This window comes from Corvus brachyrhynchos, unplaced genomic scaffold (assembly GCF_000691975.1).
Source record: "Corvus brachyrhynchos isolate BGI_N302 unplaced genomic scaffold, ASM69197v1 scaffold126, whole genome shotgun sequence".
In the NCBI taxonomy this organism is placed as follows: Eukaryota; Metazoa; Chordata; class Aves; order Passeriformes; family Corvidae; genus Corvus; species Corvus brachyrhynchos.
In genome coordinates this window covers 8,130,020-8,156,654 of record NW_008239283.1, presented here as the reverse complement: position 1 = coordinate 8,156,654, position 26,635 = coordinate 8,130,020, and the positions used below count along the sequence as shown (strand labels likewise).

Below are 26,635 nucleotides of genomic sequence, written 5' to 3'. Positions count from 1 at the left end.
CTTTTGTTTAGGAAACAAGAAGGCAAGCTGTAAAAAGCAATAAAAATAGAAAGCAGCTCTGCTGCTCTGCCGGACTGTGGCTCTGTTCATGCTCTGTATACAGCCATTAAGCTGATCCTGTGCAGGTTCCCCTGCCTGAGGACCAGCTCCTGCAGCAATGTGGGCTCCCAGGAGCTCCAGCAGAGGCTGCCAGCTCAGAGCAAGGCTCTTTGCCCTCCCAGGGCATTTGTATCTGACCTTCCTCTCTGCACATTTACCAGCCCTTTCGGGGCAGTGCTCCACCAACTAATGGCGCTCGGGATCAGCAGTGTGCAACACTGGTGTCTCTGGGCTGCTGCCTCCCTGGAGGCTCTGCACAAGAAAGGCCACTGCTAAGTGATGGGAAGGGAAAAAGAAGCATATGTGATGGTCTGGAGAGAAGACCAGTGCACTAGGAAAGTGCAGGGGCTGTTGGGCTGGAGGGGATGAGCTGACACAGCTGCAACCTCACCTGACTCAGGCCCCAGTTAGCCAGGGTAGGAGTAGAAAAGTGACTCCTGTTTTCTAGGACACTTCAGATTACCACTGCATGGACATGTGTAGAGTAATTTGTCTTATTCATGTGTGCAAGTGCCTGAAAAAACTCCTGTGTGCACAAGGGAAAAACTTAACCTAGAAACATCATGGAAAATCTGCTGGACCTGGTGCAGGTTAAGCTCCAAGCTACAACGTGGAGAAAAGCAGGGACCAAAGGCTTCCTCATGCCGCTGACTAGGCTGCCATTCCACACAAACCTGACCAGATGCACTGGTGATATGCCCAGACATGGCAGCACATTGAAATTCTGTGACAAAAGAGGAGGAGGAGGAGAAAAAGGGAATGTATGGCTACATTTGATGCTAATCCGTCTCCTCCAGGACTACTGCTAATATATCCTAAGAATAGAGACAGCTACCAGAGCCAGCATTCACTGGAAAGAAAAATGGCCAAAATAATTCTGTTTTCTATTAAATATAACAGTGCCTTCCCAAAAATGCAATTCAAGGAACTTTAACATTCTCTTTCAGGGAATTGTAAGTAGAGCCACAAAAAAACTCTCTCTTTTTTATCTGAAAATGTGGTTGCCTTTAAAATGCAAAATGTTTTACATTTGTGACAAAACCCAGTGCCCTTCATCACCATCCGTATTATTTCCTACACACAAATGTATTCATATCTACCCAGCAATATAATGGAACTGCACATCACTGCAACATTACCTGGCTCCTGCCTGAGGACTATCTCACAATTACTCTTATAAATACCTGTTTTGAAATTACAGAGCTAAGGAGCTCCAGGTCTTGAAGAGAATGGCAATGTTGCACTGCCTGCCTTTGGCATATTACTTTGACTAATCCAACCTTACATGTTCACAGCTTCCAAGAAAAAAAGGGTACATATAATAACATGAAATGCATCTGGGGGAAAAGTGGGTGATGTGGAACAAGGAGCACATTTTCAGGAGGTTTGAAAGCTGGTGCTGTTTACCAAGATCAATGACATGTCATCCCAGAGGAGCACCGATAAAAGCCTCTGTAGTTCTGCTGCCCTTCTGTCTCTCTGTGTTTTGTATTTCTAAGCAGGCAGTTTGAAGCCAGTGTGCACTCCACATGCATTAAGCACACGCAGCATCCATGTAACACAGTGTTAAAGATTAGAAGGTACTGTGCAAAGCTGGGTGGTACAAAGAAATGCATATTTAAATTAGAAGTTAACACAGAGAGAGTCCAGACAGGAGATGAAGAAATTGTTCCTGTGATCTAATCACTAAAATGTTCGTCTAGCAGATATTAAAATGGGGAGGGCATGGGGAGTGGCATGTTTGCATTTTCACTAATGCATCTCAAACATCACAGATCTGTAAATCTGTAAATAACAGATTTTAAAAAGTAGTCCATAGGAACAACAAAAAGTCTAGCTGAAAATAATACATCTGAATCAGGTTTCAGTTGGTGTGCAAGAAACAGCCTGATGCATGTAACATCAGCTTCTCAAAAAAGACCTTAATACAAGAGGCAGTACAGGAGCAAGTTGAGTAGAAGAGACTTTCTGAGCTGCTGAGTTTTCAAAAAGGCAAATAGTGTTACAGAGAAAGGCTCAAGATAAGGAAAAAAAAGTAAGTCTTTCCTCCTACAAGTGAGGGGCAGTGAAGTTTCCAGGACTCAGTTTGGTGTTTCAATAAATAATTATGTTTTTCCAACTGAACAACCAGCTAGACACGGCAAACTGTAATTAACACCAAGAAGCATAATACCATTTGGCAAGCATACACCTTGTTTCTGAACAGGAGGCTTCAAGAACCCCTTAAAAGCTATTCAAAGAAACTTATAATTATGTGCTAGTGTGATTAGTCTCTTCTAATAATGTCATGCCTATTGAGCACACCCTATTGAAAAGCCCACATAAAAAATGCACGGTTTCACTGATCTGTATGCTCATGTCAGAAGCCCTCATTTGGAGATCTGAGAAATGAAAGAAACATTACTATGGAGATCAAGAAATTTGGTTTAGCACTGTAAAATAATATTAAGATTGAATAATATTAGCACCAACTATTAATAAATGTGCCAGCATTTCCCTTTAAAAGATACCATATGCAGTTGCTTTTAGCTATGCCTAAATTTTTAAGCTGTGGGATTGAATCTCATGTTTATGAATTTTTTGAATACTTAAAGGCTTTGGTGACCTGGAGGAGAACTTTGAATATAGACAACAAAGTGAGCAACAAATAGACACTTTTCACTGTGCATGAAGGTTCAAAACAGCATAAATAAGGTTGTAGACCAATCTGATTATGCATGCAATTATAGAGGTGCTAAATATTGTGTCATTATTAAAAATAGGTGCTGTAATATAAACTATCTTCTTAATCTCTATTGCAGAAAACAAAGATATCATCTAGACCTTTATGTAAAATAAGCCATAAAAGTCCTCTCAGTGCAATTGCATTGGTAATTAGCTCTTGTTCATTTTAGTTTAGAAAGACTGAAAGGTACAAGAAAGAAAGGAAGATGCCTGCTCCCTTAGGCCAATTAATCCATGTACTCGAGAATGTATTCTCCAGAGTTAAACACAGCAGTGACATTCCTGGGGCCCCATGAGCACACATGGGCATGCAGCTTAGAGAGGAGAACAGCACCTGGCTGTGACAATGCAAGCCAGAAACATCTGCAGGTACCAAGCTAATAGAAATGTATGCCAGATGCCTCTTGAATGCTTGCATTACGGAGCAGTTTTTGCAGATAATCATGTCTTCTCACACAGCCGTGATGAGTGTTCAGAATGTGGGACAAGTCAGACAAAAGAGCCTTCTTTGTGCCATTCAGCCTCCCTTCCCCTCTCAAGCAACCTTGTGCCTCATCTCACAATCACTCACCTCCAGATGTACCAATTATTGTTATTTCTGGAGTCAAAGTAGAATTTTTCACCCCCATTTGGAAAACGCCCTCAGGGCTGTAAAAACCTTCAGACAAAGCAGGAGGGATATATAACACTGTGTTAAGAAGAAAATAAATTTATGTCCAGAAAGCAAGGCATTACCATTCTCTTCATCTCCTTGGAGACCTGGTGACCTCCGAGGTGGTTATAAAAGGGCCGGTCAACACCCCAGTGTGGCGCGTTATGGCTGATGGAATTGGCACGCTGGCGGTTCATCTTGGCTATCGTGGCTTTCTCATCTTTCTGGAATACAAACCAGAGAGAAATGCATAATAAATTTTCAAACATTTACATGGCAGTTGTTCTCCAAAGCATCTCTCACTTTTGATCTCTCACTCCAAAAGCTGGCTTTGCACCTTGAATGTTATGAAGCTGCCGCTGACCAGAAGCAGTCCCAGTCCACCGTTTCTTTTTCTTCTCAACTTTTAGAACACTTGCCTCTAAGTGGTACCCATTTTTTTACTCCTTTACTTGTTCTGAACAACCACCATAACCTGTGTAAACATGGGGAGCATTCCAAAATGGAGACATCTATTTTCTTTTTTAGCAAATTGAATCAAACTGAATAATTTCAGATAGAAAATTGCAGTTCCAAGATGAGATACTACACAGAGGGTCCTCAAAAAGCAATCAAACAGTTAAAATTGGAAGAGAAATGACACACTGAGTGATCTCGTTGAAGAACAGGAGCCTTGAAGGTCCTTGAAGCTATGGAAATACAGGACACCTTTCTCCATAGGTACAAGCAGATAATTTTCCACACTTGCAACAGTATATTCCCAGACATGCTAAGGAAAGCACATAAATCTTTCACTCAACTGTGTATATGTTAAGGGTGATGAAATTGCAGTGTGTGACAAAATGGTCTCCCTGACTCTAATGCTAGCTTCCAATTTCACACTGACACTAATTCTCCTGAAGTTTGAACAAAGTCTTTGGTTTCATTATCAAGGCCTTGACTCTTGGCTACAATGGGATCTTACTGTGAGGTTAGCACAGGATCTGTCAGACAGGTTTCATTCAAGCTCAGTGCCAGCCACAAGAGCACAGAAGTGCAGCATGTAACTAGGCTCAACAATGGGCAGATCAGGTCCTTATTTTGAATATAGTCCCTAGCCAAAAAGACAGGCAGGTCTCCACATGGAATGTGTTCCACAGACAGAAGTCCCTCTATCAAGGGCTGCGCTGCAGACTGGCTCAGGGAGGATTGTGTGATTTACCTGTACTGACTCAGAAGACAGAGGGGTGGCAATTACTATATCCTTTCTTAAAACAGACAACCTCTGGAGAGCTTGAAAATTCAGAAGGTAGGGATAGTTGTTTATTACTTGAGAGATTAAACTTTTTCAAGAGAATTGCTGCTTCAATGACATTACAGAAAAAAAATAGACTTAATAGTTAATTTTGGATTTCCAGACAACTGAGTTATTTAAAAAGAAAACCTCCATTGCTTTCAACTCTAGAATTTTGGTTCAAGTGTTACTTGACAGTACAAGTAGGTCCACTGCTTTTCTTGCCTGGGGTCTGCATTCCATACCTATTTATTTTGATTCCCCACTATTCAGTGTAACTTGTACTTCTCAGGAGTTTGCAAAATACCTGGTGTTATCTCCATGGTAACCACAGAGTTAAATGTCAAGTGCTATGCTGCCTTAAATTAGGGTTTTAAAAAAGAAATTTAAAAAGGCTTGCTGAAAGTCAGTGCTGGAGAAAGCTGCCTGATTGACAAGCATGGGAAATCATCTTCTCTCTCCTTGCAACAAAGAGACAGCTACAATGACAACAGCTCACCACATGGGCACCAAACATTCCTGAGCACGTGGGGCCACAGCTTCATGGCCACGGGCTGGGGACATGGGGCCAATTGTGACAGGAGCCCTGTGCCCACACCCAGCTGGCCCCGTGACAGTGAGCAGCAGTGGTCCTGCAGCTCCAGGCTGCCAGCAAAGACCTTCTTCATCCAGCCAGGATGACAAGGGTAGGTTCACAAGGAAACCCTGTGGAAGCAGACCTAAGGGAGCTGTCAGCACCCTGGGATGACCATTAAGGGGAACCATAGGCGCTCCCACATCGACACCTCCAGGACAGCAAGTGCCTCCTGTGTCACCTCTTCCCCACATTGAGCCCACCATTGGTTTGTCTGCAACGGCTGAAAATTCCAGCACTTGGCACCAGCTGAGTTTCACATGAGCAGTCATGACAGAGCCACTGGATAACCTCCAGGAGAGACATCTTTTAAATGTTTCTAAAAATACATTAATGTGATGAAATTCTGATGTCCAGATTTGAGTTGGTTTGAGGTTTTGTTTTCTAAGAGTCACTGCTCTTTATACTCTTTGCCATCATTTGTAGTACTTTCTTGTGGTTGTTTTTCAGTTATGCAATCTTTTTCATAGCTATGCTTCTTTCTTTTATGATGTGATGCCAGAAAACTGGTAGGAAATACAGTTTCATTATCTCCAAGCAAATAGATATTGTTTTTCAACAACAGAAGTGACACTGTCAATCCATTTTATTCCAACTTAGGGAAGGGTTTTCAACCAAATGTAATAAAAAACCCCTGATGTTGAAACTAGTCTGGGGATCCATAAAAGCAAAGCTATTTGGTTACTTTACAAATGCCTTTACATCAACAGATGATAAAAATGATATACAGCAGGTTTTCACCCCATGAGTTAGTAAATCCGGTTAGAATTTGAGAAAAACCTTAATGCCAAAGTCCATGAAGGCATACTACCCCTCTCAGCCCGTGAGTGATCCTTGTACCTGCTGCAAGTGCTAGTGAGTCTGAAGCATCACTTGATGAATTTGAAGGAAATAAAAGACCTCAAATGTATTGACTGACACATCTGGATTGAGGTAAGGACAGGACAAATGGGTAAACATGATTCTGAGATTGTTTCTAACCATGAGGTCAGGCGCCATAAATTTTCTATGGCTTCATGAACTCTGGCAGTATTTCCCCCCCACCTCTGGTAGGAAGTTCCCACTGGATTGTGGACTGTGTTTCAGCAGTATTTCCAATCAGATTAAAACACATATATACAAATACAGTGCACTTTAGCTTTTCCACATTACATAATGTGCTACTATATCATCTTGAACAATAGGACTTTGCTGTTAACATCAGTACTTATTATACTGTTATTTTAAAAACTTGAGATAATTTATTTTCTGCAAAATCACTTGTTCCGTGGGTGATGAAAATAACAAACTCTAAAAATTAAGCATTAGATGGGACACAGCTCCTCTGTGAAAATTTATGAGACTGCCTCCTCTGTTTCTTCCTGGCTAAGTGACAGCATAAGGAGAACTTGCACACAAGGCTGCCTAAGGCATAACAAGACTGGAAAAGAAGAATAAAGAAAGAGAAGTGGTGATGCCCTTCAGTCCTACTCATTACAGGTACTACCAACATGAGAAGAAGGTGCAAAAGTCTCTGACAGCAATGGGTTTTTCAGATTTTAGGTGGATAAACTCCAGAAGGCTGTTGTGGGAACTTTTCAAATCTGGACTCACAAAGAGACTGTAAATCTGATTCCCAGGGGTTGTATTGTGTTCCCACCACCAGTTCCCACACACTGAGCTACAGTAATGCTACAGCAAAACTGCAGAAAGAGCTGGGGTTTTCTTTTACTTATCAATTGAATCAAGAATGCCTGTTACCTCTTTAGTGTGTGTGATAGGATTTTCCAACATATTGATCACTATCAGTGCAACAGTGAAGTCTAATCATGGATCAGCCATATCAGATTTAGCTACATATTATTCTTTGAATTGTCTTGAAGTCCTTCTGACATCTGGATGATGTTTCTTGTAGTGTTAAATGCTCCAAACCACTGCCTTCATAAATCTACATGAGTGGAACCCTGCTGAGATCTGATTAAATGTGCTAAATTGAGGAATCATCACATTAGATTGATTGTGTTTTAGGAGACTCACATGCTCAACATTTAAAGGACCATTTTGTTTCTTCAGCTGGATGGAATTCCAGGACGTTATTTAGAAAAGAATAAGAATTGTTTTTCTAGGAGTTACAGCCAAAGTTTTGTTGAGCTGTTTTAAGGCCACCATCAACAATCCTTTTTGAAACTGGTGTGTACCTGCTATTGTTAAAAGAAACACCCAAGTGTAATCAATTGAAAGACATTAGAAAAAATAAACACTTTTTCCCCTTTCAGACTTTGTGCACTCAGCACAGCATGTTTGATCAGCAGTACTGCTCATCTGTTTTCAGGCACATTTTGTTTCTACTTGTGTTCAAAACAAAGCATTCCCCTAGATTTCTGACAATGTTGAGGACGATAAAACTAGGTGTAAAACAATGTGCTGCTAAAATCCTATTCACCTTATGGTCTGTTTCCCACTCCTTCAAACACACACTTTTTCACCCTTCTCAGAGTAAAGCTTTGACCAGTGATTAGAGTGCTGGGAAGAGTAGTTGTGATGGTTTTTCAAATTAGTGCACCACCTGATCTCAAAGAAGAGCAGAATCTGAGCAACAACCACCAAGTGACATGCTCCTGTAAAAACACCAGAAACTGGGGCAGCCCAAGAACTGGGAATAATAAATGGAGTACAGTAAGAATATCAGGGAAGTGATAGGATAGCAATAATGAGTGGGACAAACATTTTGAATAAGATTCAGAAGGGCAGATATAAAAGTTGTGAAGGTGGAGGACCAGAGTTATGCAATATGAATGCTAGAGTCTGCAGGGTGAGCTAAAAAAGCCCCATGTAACATGAATAAAAAAACCCCATTCTGTAGAAGGGTAAAGATGTCGTGCAGGCCATTGCAATACCTAGGGCTTAAGTTTTGGGAATCACTAAAATGTGGGCAACAGTTTTAGTAATTCTAGCTGATAAATTGCTGTTTGTCTGGAAATAGAGACTTTCAGGTAAAGAAAGAAGTCAGTAAGGAAGAAAGGCAAAGATCTCCTTGGAGAACTCCTGTATTTCTTCCATGCTAATGTATTAAGTCCATTAGAAACACATATCCAAATGGTTGTGAAAATTAACTGAATAAGAGCCGAAGTCACTCTGTGTAAATCACCCATGTGAGGATAACAGAAACTTAAAATTCTTCATTACTGTAGAGCTGAAGGAACAGATTGTTTCTCTCCAGGTAATCACTACTGCCACAGTAGAGGCAAAAGGGAAGAAGTCTCATAAGCATAGGGTTATAAATGGAAAGCATTGAATCACAGAATCATTTAGGTTGCATTGAGGATCATTGAGCACAACTGTAAACACAGCACTGCCAAGTCCCACTAAACCATGTCTGGAAGCAAAACTTAAGCGTCATATGCTGAAGTCAGAGAGACAACCTCCATTCCAGATCTGTGGAAAACTGCCAGATTCCATTTCAGTTCTGGTAAAAGATATTTTTAATAACTATTTAGTCAGCGATCATGACACAGAGCTTGTAGAGCAGCAAATGCTGGGTTTGGATTAACAGCCTTGAATCCAAGTTTCTCTAAAGAGGAAAAAATACAGTAGCTCTCACTGGCTTTGTTTCTTCCATAGACCATTTGACAGAGTGCTGTGCTGGAGAGTAATGGCTAAGACAGATGGGGAATATGAAGCTGGGAAAAGAGCTGGTTTCTAGTGAAATGGCAAGAGACAGTGTTGAATAAGGACGTATTAGTCTAGATGAAAGTTACTAGCAGAGTTACTCAGTTACTGCTCTTGGGGCAGATTTGGGTGAATTTTTTCTTATATTACCTGGCAGCAAGTGAGCAATGACAGATTTGGCTAACGAGGGAAGCAGAGGTATATTTGATAGATATGAAGAAGTATTAGCACCCAACATTTGAGGACTAACATGGTAGAAATGGAACTTGAGACATTTGAGTGTACAAAGCACATGGTCACTCCCGTAGAGATCACAGACAGAAATTTCATTTCATTATCAGGAATCACATTAGTTCATCACAGAATAAATAGAAGACACTGAGATAATCCAACTTTGCAAAAGGTAAAGGTTTCCTTTGATGAGCAAGAAAATGTGAGAGCTTGTGCTTGTCTCTGTTGTGTGAAGACATTAGAAGAGTCTGTCTCAGGAGAAAAAAGGAGAGGGGACACAATTTCTGGCAGACACCAGACAACCAGAGCAACTAGGTTTTAGAGCAGCCCACTGTTAGCACTAATGGGAGCAAACAAACCACAGCAAAAGATTCAACAGACCTTTATGGCAGAACCTGCTAATTTCATCTTTTTATATGCTTCACAGGCAAGTGCTCACCCATGAGGGCAGCAGAATCAGAGGACAGGGCAAACAGAAAGGTGAAAGCAGATCTGGAGGTAGAGATGAGGAGAAAAAAATCTAAAAAGACTGGTTGTTAAAACTTTGCATTTTGTTCTCTTTTAATAGAAAGCAACTCTTCTGCATACCAGACAGAAAACAACAACTACGTTTTCAGCTCTAGAGATATTATTAAGGACTGAGGGAGCAGAATCTAGCCTTTTTCCCCCTAAAACTGCATCAATTATATTCCAGTTAACAGCAATTTTAAAAAGGACGAAGAGAAAAAATATTTTCAAAGAAGAAGCTAGTTTCAGTTCCTGGAACAAGAATATGAGATAAATGTTCCTCCCACTTGCTCTGTGCTCAAGAAATGGTATTAACACAGTGAAAAAGTCAAAAAAACAAAAAAGAGAGGAAGTTCAAAGTTGTGGCTCCCCATGGCAACAGTAAGCAGAAAGGGTATGGAACATAAACCCTTACATTTGATGTATTCATCATAACTCATGGTATTGCTGGGTTTTGATGGCTGTGGGGCTGATGAACCAGGTATCCAGATAATTCAAGTCTGCTGTGTGAACTGAGGAACTGCTCAGGCAGTTACTTGGATCTGCTCTCAGGCCAATGCTAATTCCAAGCCTTATGCACGAGGACAGCAGGAACCCAGACACAACTCACAGGAACTCTTTACTAAGTGAGGTGAACATTTTATGGCCATTACTGGAACAGAATGAACTGAAAACCTGGCTAAATACATCACAAGATGACATTAAAATCAAGCAGAAATGAAAGGAAAAAGTAAAGTACCAGAATTTTGCCAGCCATCAGGCAAAATGTTCAAGACTGACTGAACTGACAATGGGCAAAACTTCTGATCTCACTTCTCACTTCTGATCTTCATGTTATGTGAAAAAGTTTTTGAAGAGGGAGACAACTTTTAACACTGGAACAATGGTTGTCAATGGTGGATTTCCCATCCCTGGAAGTGTCCAAGGTCAGGTTGGATAGAGCTTTGAGCAACCTGGTCTAATGGAAGGTGTCCTTGCCCTGGCAGGGTGCTTGGAACAAGGTGATCTCTAAGGTCCTTTCCAATCCAAGGCATTCTACGGAAAGATTCACAAAGAGATTAAAAAATAGCTATGGGAGCACAGAAATTGCAGCAGTATGGGCAAACCTCAAAACTCTAAACACCTAATACCCATGACACTGGGTAGCTGCTTTTTTGTGTTTCAGTTTAGCCCAATAATTACATAAGTCATGCAAATGTCCCAATTTTTAGCCACTCTGGGACGCAGTACGTTACAGCAGCATTATAGTAGCACTCAGAAACTTCAGCTAAGGGCTGCACTATGTAACAGAGCTGCAATAAATACGTATAAAGCAGTGAAAGAATGGCCCATTTTATTTTACTATGGCAAATCAAGGCATAAAGATGGAAGTTCCTCAAAACCTATGTCTGGAATTGAATCCATGTCTCTTATGATTCTCTGTCCAATCTCCTACTCAAAATACATGCCATGTTCAAAAATGAAGTTGGGTGCCAAGCACTCTGAAGTCTCTGTTTCTGAGGTTTTTTGTCTATACTTGCAAGCAGCAGAATCCTGATCTTATGTCTTTCTCTTCTGTCCAGAGAAACTTTCGGTTCTCCCCAAGAATATGCAGACAGCTTGGTGACTGCATGATTTAAGAAGTCAGTATAGGTTCTCCACTCCAGGAAATGGGGTCTGACCACAAGGGTATTTTGACTTATATTCTTAAATCTTCCCAGCAAAGAGAAAGTGATTTGGGTATAAACACCAGCTGGTCCATTGACAGGCAGTGATGCTCAGGAACAATAATCTTGCACTGCAAGTTTTAATCCTCTTTTGAAGATTGACAATTGTTAATGAGATTTATTTTATGAGCAGATAGAGACCAAAACATCATCTTCTCTCTTTAGCAGATGATAAGGGGTTTTCTTGGAGATTTTTTACACTGTATCCATTAAGGAGATTTGAGGCTTCCCTTCTCTCAGGAAATGAGGGAATGGTAGCAAAGTACTTCTGTACAGGTGTTAGTTATTCAAATCAACCATGCTGCTGGAACATGTCACAAACTCTAATTCACTTAATCTCATGGCAGTCCTATTTACAGATGTGGGAAGGTTTAATTGGTTTTAGATTCAGAAAAATATGAAATTATTTTCAATTCAGGCCAATCTGTATATGCTTGCCTATATTGTGAATAGCAAAGTAGTGCCTACAGTGCAGAAATTACTACGTGAAATATTATTGGTTATGCTCAACTAGATCAAAAAGGTCCTTTTCTAGTATTTCAGTCTACCATTTTTAAAAAGAATATAAACCAGTGATAATTTGCTGTTGGCAGTGTCACAAAAAGAAGATATATCAGCTGAAGTCCACTCGAGTTTGACTTGATTCAAGTTCAGTTCAGTAATGCCCTAATAGGCTTATTTTGTGCAGCCTGACCCATGTCATAATTGGTATGATCTCATCTTACTATCACAATGATCATCCATCACTACAATGGGCCAGCTTTTCCCATCTTCAGAAAGAGAGGCTGAAAAGCAATGATAGGAACTGCTCTAATCTTTATGGTCATTCATCTGGTGAGCCAGTAGACAAAATCACCTCTGTAATCTGACAGAGAAAAGATCTTTGTGGTTTTACTCTATTCCTTTAAGCACTTCTACAAAACACATATCTATATTAACAACATTCTTCCGTGTGATTTTGAAAACAACTTGAGGATTGATTTTGAGGAGAATTTCTTTGAGAGAACTAGAAAGAGCTTGACACAGACACCTTATGTAGTTGGTGGCTATTCCCTTCTATGCACATAAAAGTTCAGGAAGAGGAGAGAGAAACAGGAATTTTTGTCACTGAAAGTCAACTGTCTCATCTAGAAAGGCTTTACTTCGGTGTTTCAGAGACATCAAGTTATTAAAGGTACCTAAACCTGCTTAGTTTGTTTGGTCTTACCCGCTTCTGGCTGCACCGTACAATCAGGAAGGTCTCAATACTGTGCTCTTTCAGATAAGCGTTGCGCTCCCCTCCGAAGCCCAGCTCCACCTCATAGTCTCCATTGAGATAGTTCAGGGTTGCTTTTGTTATGTGGATGCGCCTTGAATGAGACAAAGGACAAGCAAGCTCTGTAGACTCTGAAAAGTTGTCACCTAAAAAGCCAGGTCCTGTCAGGGATGGGTTCCATGTACTGGAACAAACGAGCAATAAACACCAATTGATTTAGCCATGCTACTACTCCTACACATTTAGTATGTGAGTTTCATGGCTAAACACAACAGCTTTGATGAAACAACTTACCCAGCTTTGCCCCCTGCTTCCATGTGGTTGGCTAATGTAACATCGTTGGACCACACATCAAACTGCCACTTCCTAAGGCCCAAGACCCCGCAGTGAACTCTCCCACTGTGGATTCCGACCCTCATGTTGACATTCACGCCAGTAACCTCACGGACTAGTCTGAAAAGAGACGTGGGGGAGAAGGGGCATTACTTACAACTGAATGGTTGCAGTCAGCAGCACATACTGGCATCCAGAACACAAAAATCCATAATGATCCATAAATTATTCACATATGCACATGGGGCTACTCATCCACATCAACAGGACAACAGGACAAAACTGGACAAGTTGTACTGCTCTTGGATGGCCAGGCTGGCCAAGAACAGCACTAATTGGAACAGGGAGCTCTTGGAGTAAATCCATGTACACTGAACTTAGGACCAAGTTGAGAACTCATAAAAAAAAATTATCTCTGGGGCAGTAAAAGGATTAAAGTGCTGGTCTCTGATTTCCATACCAAAGCTGGACATAACCTGCCAGCACTTGGCCTCATTAAGAGTAACAGCATGTTGAAAAGAGAAAAAGGAAATTATTTCAGAGATCTTAATTTGTCTGTATGGCACCAAGCATCAACTGTTCCACAGATGAAATATGATACGTGTGTGAAATACCCCACTGAAGCTGGAAAGCTTTAACAGGCCTTACAGTAGCAAAACCAGAGAACCACATCTGTTGCAGTCAGCAAACAGACAGCTACAAATACTCAAGTTCTGATTGTAATGAGGTTTTGGATGCTCTGCTCACTCCCAAAAAGACTGCTGGAATACTTTGTGGGTTTTGCCCTTTTGGGGCAAAAGTTAACTTCAATAGCTGTTCACATGAAAAATATATTTAGGAGTGTGGGTAGGAGAGTCTTGAGGCATTCAGAACAACTCTGCTTCTCGTTATTGCCAATCACATCATTCTCAGAATGTCCATGTTTCGCAGGCAAATTCACCTACATCATGTACCACTGTCCCTTCCTTTGAGAAGTAAGTTCCTTGCAGCAAGAAGGTACTTTACACCTTCTTTATACCAGATTTATACCATTATACCAGATTTATACCTTTATACCAGATTTCAATCTCTTCAGTTTTCAGGTTCATCCAGTCCTTTCTAGATAACATCATCTGGATAGGTAAGTCCTCCCAACTCCCTAACATCAACAGTTCTAATATTAATGCTTTAGTTATTAATGAAATTGCATGATTAAAGATAGACCAATTCTGGACTCCGGTTCACTCTTAACAGTGCAATATGTCCCTTAAAAAACAGTGGCCAAGATGACTTCTTGTTGAAACAGCTTATATCTTCCTCGAGTTCCTTTCTCTTTATGATCCATATCTTATGTTTCAGTACCTACTCACTGAAGTGACATTCATTATTTTTATTAACAAGCAACAGAGATTCTCTAGCAGGTAAAGGAAGATGATATGGGTAAGGTGTTACAGGCTTATGAACTGAAAGAACTCCAACCACAACACTCAGGAAAGGAACAGGAACTGGGGTAATAAAAATGTAGCACCTGTAAACCTGACAGGAACAACACAGCTGCAGCTCCTCCCCTCCACTGGGTGCTACAACCCCTCCTGCACCCCCTGCCAAGCCATGTTACTGACACGAGACCAGGGAAATTTTCTCAGTAGAGTCATTGATGAGAAGGTGACTTTGTCTAGTCTAGACTTTGCAGTAAACAAATAAGTTTGGCTATTCTTTATAAACAAATGAAATATCCTTTGTTACCTTCCTTTTTTTTTTTTCTTCAGCTCATTTATACCAGCAGTACAGTGAATACAATTTTCTTGAAATCTTTTCTATTTGGGGTAACACTCTCTGCTGTTATTAGACACAGATGAAATCAGCCTACAGGCAGGGCCCAGTGTTGGTGAAGCCTGCAATCAAATGTGCAGTAGTTATTTGTTACCTGCAATCAAATGTTCAGTAGCTATTGGTTACCTTAATTGTGAAACCTCTTATCTTGATCCTTAGAGGAGGAGGGGGGAAGAGGGAGAGCAGGGGTAGTGAGAACAGAGTCACCTTCCAGACTTATTAAGAGATAAGATTGTTAAATGCATTCATTATACAGCGAGTGGGAAACAAGTTTTAAAGGCTCTTGAAGAGCTATTTGTAAACAAACACTGAGTGCCCTTCAGCTCTGTGTTTATTCCAAGTAAGGTGGGTTGCAGCTAATCAATGAAGTCTAGACACCCTGGTGTTATCCAGCCTTGTGGGGGATTACACAGCAACACATGAAGATCTCTGGATTTCATCAGGCCAACTACTGGGCAATGGACGCAGTGTTCTGTTGGTAGGGCTGGTGGCTAAGGATTGCTGCTTCTTGTGTTTGACAAGACCCTCTGTCACCTGCTACTTAACTGTATTTCACCTGGAAGAAATAGCATTCTTTCAAGGGCTACTGGAAACTAGTTACTTGCAACTCCTTTTATTTTGCACATTGCATACAAACCCCAAAAGGAGACTGGTGCAAAGCAATGGAGTTTAAAATCAGGAGAGGAGAGGTAGGAAGTCTGGGCAGTGTACACTGTATACAAAGCAAGGGAATGCTGTTGCATACTGTGCTTTGAATGGAGCCCTTGGGTGAAAACACTGCTTTTCACCCGATGTATTTGTGTTATGAAAATGAGGTTGAAAACTCTGGGGGTGTACTGATGTCCTTGCAGAAATTCAAATGGTTAAGGAGGTACTGTACCAAGCTCAGTAAATAGGTAGCTGTAGATTTTATCAAGCTGAAGTGGAAACTCCATCAATTTACTGTATGGAATAAGAGGAGAATTGCCTAGAGATGATCTACTTCTCTGTTGGTGCCACTAATACTTCAGAAGATGCTTTCAGAAAATAAAAAACAGAAGAGAAAGGAAACAGCAGGAGAGTCTGTGCAGCAGGGATGGTGTAGGTATCAAGGTCAGCTCAGTTACTATCCAAAACTGAACTTTGTACCTAAACTTGCATACACTCAAGATGACCAAATAAATCTTCCTTCCCTGAATTCTGAAATAATTGGCCTGTGAAAGCACATGTACAATGCAAACACTATTCAACACTGTCTGTAATCCTCCAAGTAATAAAAACTAGATACAGGTATCCTATTTGTTACTCTTTAAAGACAGGAATGGTCTGGACTAACATCATTTCTAGTCTGACCTCAGGAGCAGGCAAAGCATCACCAGAGGTTTTGAAAGAGAAAAATAAAGATGAGGAAGCAAATAGAAATAAAGAAGAAGACCATGAATCTGTCCCACTCTGTGCCAGACCAACTTCATGCTTTATTTCAGTAATTAATTTAACTAAAGTGAGAAAGCCTTGAATCTGACCCGTTTGGCATAGGGACACATAGAGATGGATTTGTTGAACTAGACAAGACAGACCTTAGCAGAGCAATTTTAAGGTGAGTAAAAAACTGATTTAAAGAGATATAAATGAATAGCGACTGAAATTTAATAAAGTTATTATTAATCCTCTGAATTCACAATTCTGTAATTCACTGGCATCCTCCTTTGGGAACAAGACTTCCTGTAATTATAGTAACCTTTGCCTTTTTCATCAAGAGACTGAGCTCTGATATCCACATGGCTGTATAGACACAAGTGTCTGTTTTGCTGACATCAAACCTTTACAGCATTTTGTTTTCTTGTTCCAGCTGGTTTCCCTTTTTGCTGGCCAGAGTTCTTTGGTTTGGTTACCTTGCTCCTAATGTAAAAAGACCTAACAGGAAAGAAAATCTACTTGCATTTGTTCTGAGCTTCTCTATGGGGAATATGGTACTTACGAGATGGCCTCTATCATATCCATTCCCATTTCAACACAGCAGTGTGCATGGTCAGCTCTTGCTTCTGGCAACCCAGACACACAGTAATAGCAATCACCCAGGATCTTGATCCTTAAACAGTGGTTCTCCTAAAAAAAAAAAAAATAATAAAGGAGAAAGAAGTATTCAGATTATATTCATGCTTGCAATAGCTTGCCTTTTAGGGCAGTGAATATTTAAGAAATCTAGTGAACCAGCACAGTATGTCATTTTTGCAACAGAAGAATAAAAAAAAGAGGAAACAAAATTATAATAGAACACTTACAGCTGCAAGCTTATCGAATCTGGCAAAAAGCTCGTTCAGTGTCATGACCAGCTCCTGAGCAGTGCACTGGGAGGCCAGACTTGTGAAACCCTCTATGTCTGCAAAGAGGATGCTTGGGAAAAGAGGAAAAAAAAAAAGGTTACAAAATTTGTTGCTGATATTTGTGTAAGTGTAAATTCCAAGGTAGAAGTCTGGGATGGGGAAGCATGTAGGGGTGTCTCAGCCCTATAGCAACAAGGTGATGAGCAACCCTAATGGCACCTTATGATGCAGCCCCTATCACACCTGCAGTGCCCAGGAGCTCCTCTCAGTAAGGCTGCAAGCACAAAATGACCATGTGCTGCCAAATGACAATTGCAACTTGCCGACTGAGGCCAACCGTGACACAAGGATATCACATCACTCATCCGCCCAGGAGGGACTGGGAAAGCCCTGTGAAAGCAGCCCAGACTGGTTTGAAAGCACAATTATTTGAATCACAAGTATTATTAATGAGCCTTTGATTTCAGTGAATCAATATTAATGTTGTAGTGCAAGGACAACAGTGGGTTGTGAGTTTCTTTTTAACTGCACGAAGATTCTGTCTCATTGATAATTACAACATGGAAAATACTGACTTGCAATCAAACCCATCCATTATGGCAAATTTAAAACTATTCAGTAAAACAAGCAGCAGACTGCATCTACCTAGATCTAAGATAAAATGTATACATACATGCACATTCATACAAATAGAAAATTCATAAGCTCTACTTGTATATTGGAACATTTATCCAGTGGTTGATTTGTTCTTTGAAGTTGATTATTGCCATCAAGCTGTACTTGGAAAAGAAATTAAAAGTCTAAATAACAACCACTTTGGAATTGTTTCATCTTTGTAAAATAAAACTCCAACATGCTTTAGGCAAATTGCAGAGGTATGTTTTCAGTTGGAATTCCCTGCAATGTCTTCAGTCAGAAAGCAAAACCAACAAAAATATTTTCACAAGCAATTTTTGCAAAAAGCCTGAAACACATTTCAATTCTGGCATGCTTTTCATATTTTCCTTCTACATTTCAACTCAAATAAATCACCAACCAACCAACCATATTGTATTAAATACTTCTTTGTTAGTCAGACTGATGCTAAAATGTACAAGAAAAAAACAAGACAGGAATGAAGGGATGTCTGAATCAAAATATACTTTGCCATTTTTAAACACTTGAGAAAACACACAAAAATAAATCAAGATTTCACATATTTACAAATAAAAGTAAACCTTCTGAAGAAACACACTTGAAATCAAATGAAAGCTTAGACAAGTCTGTATTGCTCATAAGCAACTTAAGTATGTGCTAATATGTAATGTACAAATGGGAAATGTCTCCAGTTCTTGTGGCAGTAACAAAATGTGTCTTGTTGCTAGCACGTTCCTCTTCCAACTTGGGGCAAATTGCAGATTACTCACTTTTGAACATGTTCACACTCTTTGCTTGTGTGCATGTTGCAACAGCATTGTGTTAGAACAGGAGAAATAAAGATCAGCTGCTGCTCTGACATTCAGGTGTCAATGGGTGTATCTGAAAATACTACACAGGGAGGCCCTGAGCCTTCTCCTCATGCCTAATAAACATGGACAAATAACTGAGGTTGCTCCCTCCATTCCCCATTACTACCATGCTAGATAAATGGATCAGACATTTCTAGAAGTTAAATTGTGGCAATATTTTCTACCATGCAAATGAAGCAATCAGCAGAGACCTATGGAGCTGCTCTACACACAGATTTGTGTCTGCTGGCCAAGCACCTGAGTGCATTACAGCTGTGTCACCTGCTCTGCCACCAAACAGCTACACCACTGAGCTATCAGAAGACACTCTCTGGGGCACACAGGCTGCAGGGAATGGAAAACCTCATCAGGGTATGGAAAGGACTGCATGTGAGATGGCAGAGGACAGGTATCTGGGAACTGAAGACTGAGAGGATAGACACATCCGTGTCAGGCGACTGGAGAATGAACAGGACAGGAGTCAGAGCAAACAGTCCTTGTGAACCTGAACCCAGCCTGAAGCCCCAGTCCTCTGCTCTCAACAGAGAACTGAAAGCCACTAAATCCCATTTTACTCCTCTGCATAATCTGTCCCCTCCACACATCCCTGCTAGCACTGCAGCTCCAGCAGCAGAGACACCAGCCAGGTTTCTCAGTCCCAGTCCTGCAAGGGAGGAACAGGGACCCAAGAACTTCAATTCCTTTTGTTATTAGCCCTTGTAACGCATAAAGTCAGCCTGCTCCCTGTAAAATAGGCAACAATCCAGAAGTGACTAGGAAAATGGTTTCTCTTACAGTGGCCATCAGGGAACAGCACATGATCCTCATCCTGTGTTTAGTCAGAGCTGTTATTTGAAAACAAAGCCTGTTATATCTATGTCCTTATACACACAACCCACATGCAGTGAGACGACTGAAGCACCTCCAGACCCTGCCAGTGCATCTTACCCAGACTAGCAGCCTTAGAGATTAAACACACAGCTTCCCACTCCCCTTAGCTCCTCGCTCCACACACTTCAGTCTTACATGTCAGACTACCCTTAGCAATGAAGAGATTTTATTAAAGAGCCATGGTGTTGGGGATTGTGATGAAGAGCCCTACTCAAGCCAACTGTTCATCAGTCTTCAGAGGTAATGCCATTTCCTTGCTGGTGGGAGGACAATGCCTGTAATGGGCCTCCCTTGTGCCAAAATGTGCAGTAAATGACAGTGGCCAACAAAAGGTCAAATGAAATAATTATTATAGCTATAAAATATCATGAGATAAGTAAGGCAGTGGTTTAGCAGTACTATTAGCTGAAGCTGATTAGAAGGGATTGACCACACAATCTGCAGTCTGGGCATCAGCAACTATTATAAGCCCTGAGTCCCAGTCCCTTCATCTGGGAAGCTACTGCTTTGTGGAAAAACCAGTTTAGTATGTAATTAAAATGTTGTAATGGCTTCAGAGCTCTTGATATATTTTCCATTCCATCACTGTCTTCAGATTTACCATCTGATTGGGTTTTGTCCAGCAGTAACCAGGGTATGACCTCAAAAAAATACAGAAAATGGTTTATTTCTGGGAAAGACAGAGAAGAAAAGAGGAATTATCATTAATTTTATATGTCTTTTAAAATTCTTTCTGTTTTATTTTGGTTGAAAAGTACCACAAATTGTGTTTTAGGGTAGAGGTGAATACTTTCCTAAGCTCCTATTTCAGTTCTTATTTCCAGCAAGAACTGGCTCAAGATTTCATAGCTCTACAAGGCAAGCTCAGTTTTATGCCTGTTGCCCTATGTGGCTCATGACACTGACAGGAAAAAAAGATGAAAAAGAGCCTGATGGCAGATCCTGCCAGCCTCTCCTCTGCTTAGGGACCAGCCTGATACCTGCCTGCTCTCACCCAAGCACCAGGCAGGGGAACAGAAAAGGTGAGTACATGGATTAGAACACCCCATAACTGCTGGCTCCTGCTGATTCCACCATTTCTGAAGGGCAGCACAGGGCAGGCTGGGCTCACTGCTCCAGCTGCTGCTGCCATGGGAATGCCAGCCTCTGCCTGAGTTTGGTTCTTCCCAAAACCACCAGGACACAGTGGACTGTAAGGCCTTCATGAATGGGATGTCTGGCTGCTTTCTGCACAGCGCTTCAGAAAGCTGCAAAGGCAGACTGAGCTGAAATGGAGGGAGGCACAGCTAGGAGGCAGAGACAAGAAGAGAACACTCCCAACCTGCTGAGCTCAGCTTTCCCATTTTTTGGTCTGTAAAGCACTCACACAACAGTTAAGATACACCTGGACAAGCAGCTCTGGAATCAGCAGAAGCCTGAGTGCAACATCCCAGAGACCAGCTCAGGTCCATCCCACTGCACAGGGAGTCCGACTACTGCAGGTCCTTTAAAACTATCTCCTGTAAGTCAGGTGATCCTTGCACTACTGATGTACCCTGAGGCAGAAGCATCCCGAGGTCTTTGGGATGGCAAAAGATGGCAAAGGAGAACTTTCTTTGCAAGTGTGCGGGGGGAGAGATTTGGCAGAAAGCAAAGAAGAACATAAGGAATAAGAAGAGCTAAGGACAAGGTAGGAAGCAGGAAACCACATGAGACATTTAAAAACCACACACATCTACAGAGAATGATTTTGAAGTGCAGACTTAAGTGTCTGGAGCTAATACAGTTATCAAAGGAGGGACATGACACAGGTTTCCCTGCAAATGCAGGATTATTCAAAATGCTAAATTAAATCATCAGTGCTTCTAATGTAAAAACAAAAAAACCAGTCGTGTTCTATTTCAAGACATGTGCGCACCATGCACGCCAGCCACAACATAAATCAAGCAAGGCAAGAAATACAAACCCTATCACCATCACAACGGTAATGCCAGTCATGAATATAAACACCATGTGTTGCTGGAAACCAAACACCACAGGCACTGCATGGGAAACAGAACAAAACCCCAGACTCGGTGAGCTTTAATGGCTTATAATAGCTGCAAAGTGCTTCTGACTGGATGTCAACCAAAGCCATGGTATTTTACCACAATGAGCACTACCTACAAGAGAAGAAAGAGTTAATATGTCATAATGGAATAATCATTGTTCACTAGAAACAAGCATTCATGAGCAAAGATGCAACAAGGATGCTGCTGGCTATAGTCTGCCCTTGTCGGTGAGCTCACTAGGCTAATGGGTGAGGACAGTGTCTCAGGCTGCTACAACACCATCCACTGCAATTGGTGTTAAGTGTCATTAAGTCATACTGTGAACAAGGAAGAAGAAAGAAGAGGGACAGACTGGGATAAAGTTGACAAAACTCTCACTTGAAAGGCTGGGTTAGGCTCTTAACACCAAAGTAGGCTTTCAGAGAACCACAGTAATGTTAAAGTTGGAAGGGACCTCCGGAGGTCATCTTGTCTAACCCTCTGCCCAAGCAGGGCCACCTAAGTTGGCCCTTGGTTACCCAAGACCATGCTCAGATGTCTTTTGAGTATCTCCAAGGTAAGAGCATCTCTTCAGCATTTTGGCAAATGAGTCGATTTTTGCACTTGAACATCTGTTTAATAGCCAGCTCCCCTCCAGCAATGTAAGCACAGAATTATTTTCCAGCTTCAGTGGCATAAACATAATATTAAGTTAATCTAGAAGTTTCTAGAATAGACAAGACACCAAGACACATCCAATCTCTCCTTCTTAGTTATAGCTATTTGGGGATGGGATGGCACAGAGATCCTCTGTGTGCCCTCTCTTCTACTCAGCCTGTGCACAAAATAGGACTCCAGCTTCCAGAAGCACTGAGAACATCTCATCATGCGCTTTCCCTGCTGAATTTGATAGCAGCAACAACAGAAGGACAAACCAAAAGAAGCTGAGGACAAGTTCACAGCAGTGACCATAGTCAGGCGGCAGCGTGTCTGGGAAAAGCAGCACAAATGTAAGCAAGGGCAGCAAAGCCCACCTAGGGAGGGTGAAATGGCCCACACAGGTCATTGTGCTGGGTGACAGCCCAGGGACTGGTCCAGCAAGCTACTTCTAGACTATCTCAGGTCTCAACAGCACGTCAGCCTTGCTCTCTAGGGATGTCTATGTGACAGGCTAAAGACACAGCCTTAGCGATGCAAAAAATGTTCTCCAGAACAGCAGGACATCAGACAGAGCAGAGGTTAAAATTTTTCCTTTTCCTACAGTCATGGGAAAAAAGCAAACACAACATTAAAAAGATACACATTCTATCCTAAACTTATATGGTCATTTCAGAGAAGATCCATTTGGTATTGGAAATCACCTATTGTTTCAAATGAGCCCTAGCACTGCTGTGACACATCAGCTGGCACAGCTCCCCCTTGGGAAGCAAGACTCATCCTGCACCATGACAGTGTTCCATCTTGAGATCAGTCATGCCGGCTCCCACTTGCTCAAGAGGGTGAGAAGGCACATATGTACACAAATGCTGTGATAAGCAAAGGAGTACTGGCAAGAGAGAGAAAAACACAAAATAGGAGGAAATACACACAAAAACCTTACAAAACCAAAACCCTGGAAAACTGTGAGCCTTTTCACCTTTTTTCTTTAAAACAAAAGGCAGAAAGCCTCCCTCCCATCTCTCTTCCAAAGCTGCCTAAAATGTAAACCAAACCCACATGCCATATTTGAAAAGTTCACTCTGCAAGGCCATAATAAGTGAATCTGGTGACAGCAAAAACCAACAAAGGAGCAGGAGACCAGATGGCTCTGGGAGACACTGGTGGCAACGTGCAAACTGCCAGCCACAGCCACTGCATGATGACAGCCAGGCTCATTGCAAAGACACAAACTGCAGAACCCTGCTTTGGCTTGATTTTCTCGTGTTTGCTCTCAGGTGAGTGTTACTGGAGGCCAGAAGTGTCCGAGGGGCTCATCTGGGAGATGCACATCTCCAGCACAAACACTCCACATTTGTGGCTGCAGCTCTGTCTGCATTAGCAGTGCTGGGAATGCCCCATGGAAAGGATCTGTCCCTGCTGCTGCTCAGGAGCTGCTGAGAAAAACGGCACCATACTGTCCGTCATGGTCAGCGCTCCTCACCTCAGTGCCTGTGGTCTGTCCCTCACTGCCAGCACAGGAAATGAGAAGAAATTTAGATCCTGAAATCACTAACCAGAAGGGGAAAAATGCACCAGTCATTCAAAGAAAAGTTTTTCCATGACCTCCCTGCGTCTACAGTTCACAAGCATGAGTAGCATCCCCAGTTACTGGAACTTAGCTATAGCTAGGCAACACCAGTACTCTTCTTTTTTTTTTTTTTTTTTTTTTTTTAAACATGAAAAACTTGCTATCCTCTCCTTCTAAACATTTGGAGTTACAAGATTTTCCTATTTCAGCAGACTATATTTAACCAGATTGATTTTTCAACGGAAACAGGAGTAATAAATAGGCTTTTGGGAAGAAAAACTACTTGAGGAAGGCAAAACCAAATAAAAATAGATATGCAGTGGCTACCAGACAAACTATAGATGTGACTTATTATAGATGGCTTTGAGATGAGTGAAAGGAATTTTATTCCTCCATCATTGCCAGCCGAATTAGATGCTGCTGTCTGTCAAACCTGAAAAAGAAATCCAACCATCCTAAATAAGACTTTGGGTTAGTAAGAAGGAAGAAATTTAGATGTTTTTCATGTATCTAAGAAGGGACTGATGGGAATGCCAATTTTTTTCCAGTTGTTCTGGTCAGGGGAAAAAGCCATGTAAATGCAAAAGATGCCAAATCCATTCCATCTCCAAGGAAGCTGAAGAGAGCAAAGCTGAAGGATAGCACCTTTTGCAGGAGGGAACCATGTGTAGTGCTGACCCCAACCTTGTGCCTTTGCTGTGGCTCTGAGCAAGCCCAAACCCACCCAGGTCTGCCTGACCAGTACAAAAGAGCTGGCAGGTCTGTCCAAACTGGACCTGAATCCAGCTCACACCACAATAAATCTCAGATTCATTTTTGTTCCACAAGAGAGCCTGAAATCCAGAACTGCATGTAAAAGAGAAAGGAGAAGCCATATTCTGGTTTTCAAACTTCAGGTGTACTTTTTCTTGTTTTTCATTCCTGCAGTCTGTTTTCTGGAATTAGAGTGATCTCTGATATCAAAATCCTGCTGTAAACCAATAAGTAAGACAACAGAGCTAAGAGAATTCTGAAAAACAGACCAACACAGTTGTAGTTCTATTCAGGGCAGGAAGGCACTATTCCCACTATTCCTTCCTGCCTTCTCTTTGAGACAATACCTTGAAAAATCAACTGAAGCTATAGAAGCAGCATGGTAGGACAAAGAAACAACTAAAAATTTAGGCATTAAAGCAAAAGACAACCTGTTGCAAAGAGGCTGTGTGCCAGCAATCAATTGGTTGTCAGGGAAGGCAAGAGAGAATAAATTTTGTCACAGTTAACAGTTCCACATGTATATTCAAGCCCAGGCACATGGCATAGACATGAAATTGCCTCTAATCAGGTTTGTGATGCTTTCTGTTGTATATTGCTCAGGTCTTTGTATTTGATGAAGAAAGAATGAGCTCTTCATAGCTGTGAAAACTGCCTTCAGTCTGTTCTTCTCTGGTATCATGGATATTCAGGCAAACAATGATGCTTTTGTATTCCCTAACCAAAAAGCTGCAGTAATTCTGCATGCAGCCGTCACTTCAATCTACCCTTGCTTCTTCGCTCTTTCCAGTGTCTTTCCCACTGTCCTGTCCTTTTGGGATTTACTTACTTTGTCATTTCAGCAAGTCAGGGTTTTCCTTCTGGAAAGTCACTACATAATGAAAACATTACATTAGTATATAAATGTCATAATTTAAAACATTAAGGAGCAATTGTGCCATTCCCAAAGTGGGTAGGGTAGCAAAATACGCAGACTCCCAATGGACGAGCTGAGAATGGACAAGTGAGGTGATGATCTGTGTACACAATTGCCACTGGTAGCTTGTTAGATCAAGAATACAAAATGGCCATTTGGTGGGAAAACTGAGTGCTGAAGAACACAAACTTCAGTCTTCCTGCCCTTTTTGGAACAGTCAGGATGAGTGGACTCGCTACCCCCCCACTTCTATACTTTTAAAGGTAGTTGAGCAGTTGTGTTTTTAAAGTTACACTGATGAAACAGTAAAGAGAAATGGCCCCAGAGCATTTAGACGCACTTAACTGTGTACACTTTAAAATGGTCACTTTTCTGAGAAACACCAATGAACATCAGTGGAGAGGAACTGTAAAATGAAGACATTCCTTTGTCAGTTATTTTCAAAGCTGAAATGACTGTCCGAAGAAAATGGTGCAGCTCATTAACTGAGGGATCAATATTATTTGATTAATAAACAAACCTGATAATAAATTTAATAATAGACCACATCATGTTTTCAATGACAAGGGAGATTAGTTGCAATATCAGAGTCAAATGAAAAAATCCTGCAGGAAATTGAACTCATTATCTGGTTGTTGTACACTACATTAATTTTCCTTACCTGATAAGAAGCAGTAATGAATAGATACCCTCAACTCACAAGTAAAGTCTCCCAACTTTACCAGGACTATAATTTAACATTAAGGGGTGCTTTTCCTTTTTAAGATGTGACCTACCATCACATCTTAATTGACCAGTAGCACTTGGGTTGATACCTATCTTTGGTTCCTTTTGGTGACACAGAAAACTCCATCTTCCATGAAGAAACAAAGTAAATATAATGAAATTCTGTACAACCAGTACCAGCAGTAAACCCACTCCTCCTCAGAAGGCAGTTCAGGTGAACTTACTACGTAAGGATTTCTATGCAAAGATGGTCCTTGAACAGGGAACATGAAATTCCATGCATCTCTTCAGCCTCTAACATATCTCATATTCCAAATATTTGGCATATTTCCATGATTTCATAGGTAGTAAGCAGTGACATTAAGCAACTGTTAAAATGTCATTGGAGCTAGAAAAACAAAACCACACTATTTCCTAGAGACAGAAGTATGGTATATGGATAAAATACA

The 26,635-nt window shown here is 41.2% G+C and overlaps 1 protein-coding gene across 1 annotated transcript in view; it reads right to left on the bottom strand.

Annotated features, from left to right (window-relative positions):
- Positions 1–26,635, bottom strand: part of ADCY5 (adenylate cyclase 5) — a gene marked incomplete at its 5' end in the record, with an annotated part of 205,400 nt that overhangs the window by 40,087 nt on the left and 138,678 nt on the right. Inside the window, 5 exons of the mRNA XM_008638242.2 lie at positions 3,559–3,699; positions 12,682–12,823; positions 13,024–13,182; positions 16,832–16,959; positions 17,136–17,247. Coding sequence (XP_008636464.2) covers positions 3,559–3,699; positions 12,682–12,823; positions 13,024–13,182; positions 16,832–16,959; positions 17,136–17,247 — 682 coding nt within the window. The remainder of the gene's footprint in view (positions 1–3,558; positions 3,700–12,681; positions 12,824–13,023; positions 13,183–16,831; positions 16,960–17,135; positions 17,248–26,635) is intronic.